The 763-nt window shown below is 63.3% G+C and overlaps 1 protein-coding gene across 1 annotated transcript in view; it reads right to left on the bottom strand.

Annotated features, from left to right (window-relative positions):
* The window catches only part of PSMC5 (proteasome (prosome, macropain) 26S subunit, ATPase, 5), a 5,135-nt gene that overhangs the window by 460 nt on the left and 3,912 nt on the right, over positions 1 to 763 (bottom strand). The window contains exons 8-10 of the mRNA XM_009999337.1: positions 623 to 721; positions 411 to 521; positions 235 to 321 (exon numbers count right to left, since the gene is read on the bottom strand). Coding sequence (XP_009997639.1) covers positions 235 to 321; positions 411 to 521; positions 623 to 721 — 297 coding nt within the window. The remainder of the gene's footprint in view (positions 1 to 234; positions 322 to 410; positions 522 to 622; positions 722 to 763) is intronic.

Below are 763 nucleotides of genomic sequence, written 5' to 3'. Positions count from 1 at the left end.
ACTTTCTCCTCATCTTCAGCTTGACCCTCCTGGGCTCCAGTTGGTGCCCATTGTCCCTTGTCCTGTCCCTGGGCACCACTGGGAAGAGTCTGGTCTGTCCTTAATGCTGCTCTTTGTCCCAAGAGCTACTTCACAGCTCCCAGATGCTGCCCAGGACAGTTTGTGTCCCACCAGCAGCTCCTCACCCCATGAAGCCCCCACCCCAGCCCCTCTTCACCCCCCTCAGGCTCTTACCTTGGCCACAGCCATTTCAAAGTCCTCCTGAGTGACGTGCACCCTCCTCTCCCTCAGGGCGTACATCCCAGCCTCTGTGCACACCCCCTGCAGGGGACAGGGACACAGGGATGTCACCACTGCTCCCCCCCACCCCTCTGCCCACCCGAGGGGTCCCCACAGTGTCCCCCACTCACCTTCACCTCAGCCCCTGAGGCCCCGGGCATCAGCTCCGCGATCTTCCGCAGGTTGATGCCCCGGGTCAGGTTCATCTTCCGGGAGTGGATCTTCAGGATGTCCAAACGGGCCTGGGGGGCAGTGGTGGGATGAGGGGATGGAACCCTCCCTGGGGAGGGAGCTGAGGAGCGAGGTGGTGTCCCCAGGGAAAAGCAAGGACCACCCCACCTACCTCCTCGTTGGGGGGAGGGAACTCGATCTTCCTGTCGATGCGGCCGGGACGGAGCAGGGCTGAGTCCAGGATGTCGATGCGGTTGGTGGCCATGATCACCTGAGGGGGACACCTGTCACCCCCTGCCCCTGCACTGCCCCC

The sequence above is a fragment of the Chaetura pelagica genome, unplaced genomic scaffold, assembly GCF_000747805.2.
Source record: "Chaetura pelagica isolate M959 unplaced genomic scaffold, ChaPel_1.0 scaffold625, whole genome shotgun sequence".
Taxonomy (NCBI): Eukaryota; Metazoa; Chordata; class Aves; order Apodiformes; family Apodidae; genus Chaetura; species Chaetura pelagica.
This window is presented reverse-complemented; position numbering and strand designations above follow the sequence as displayed.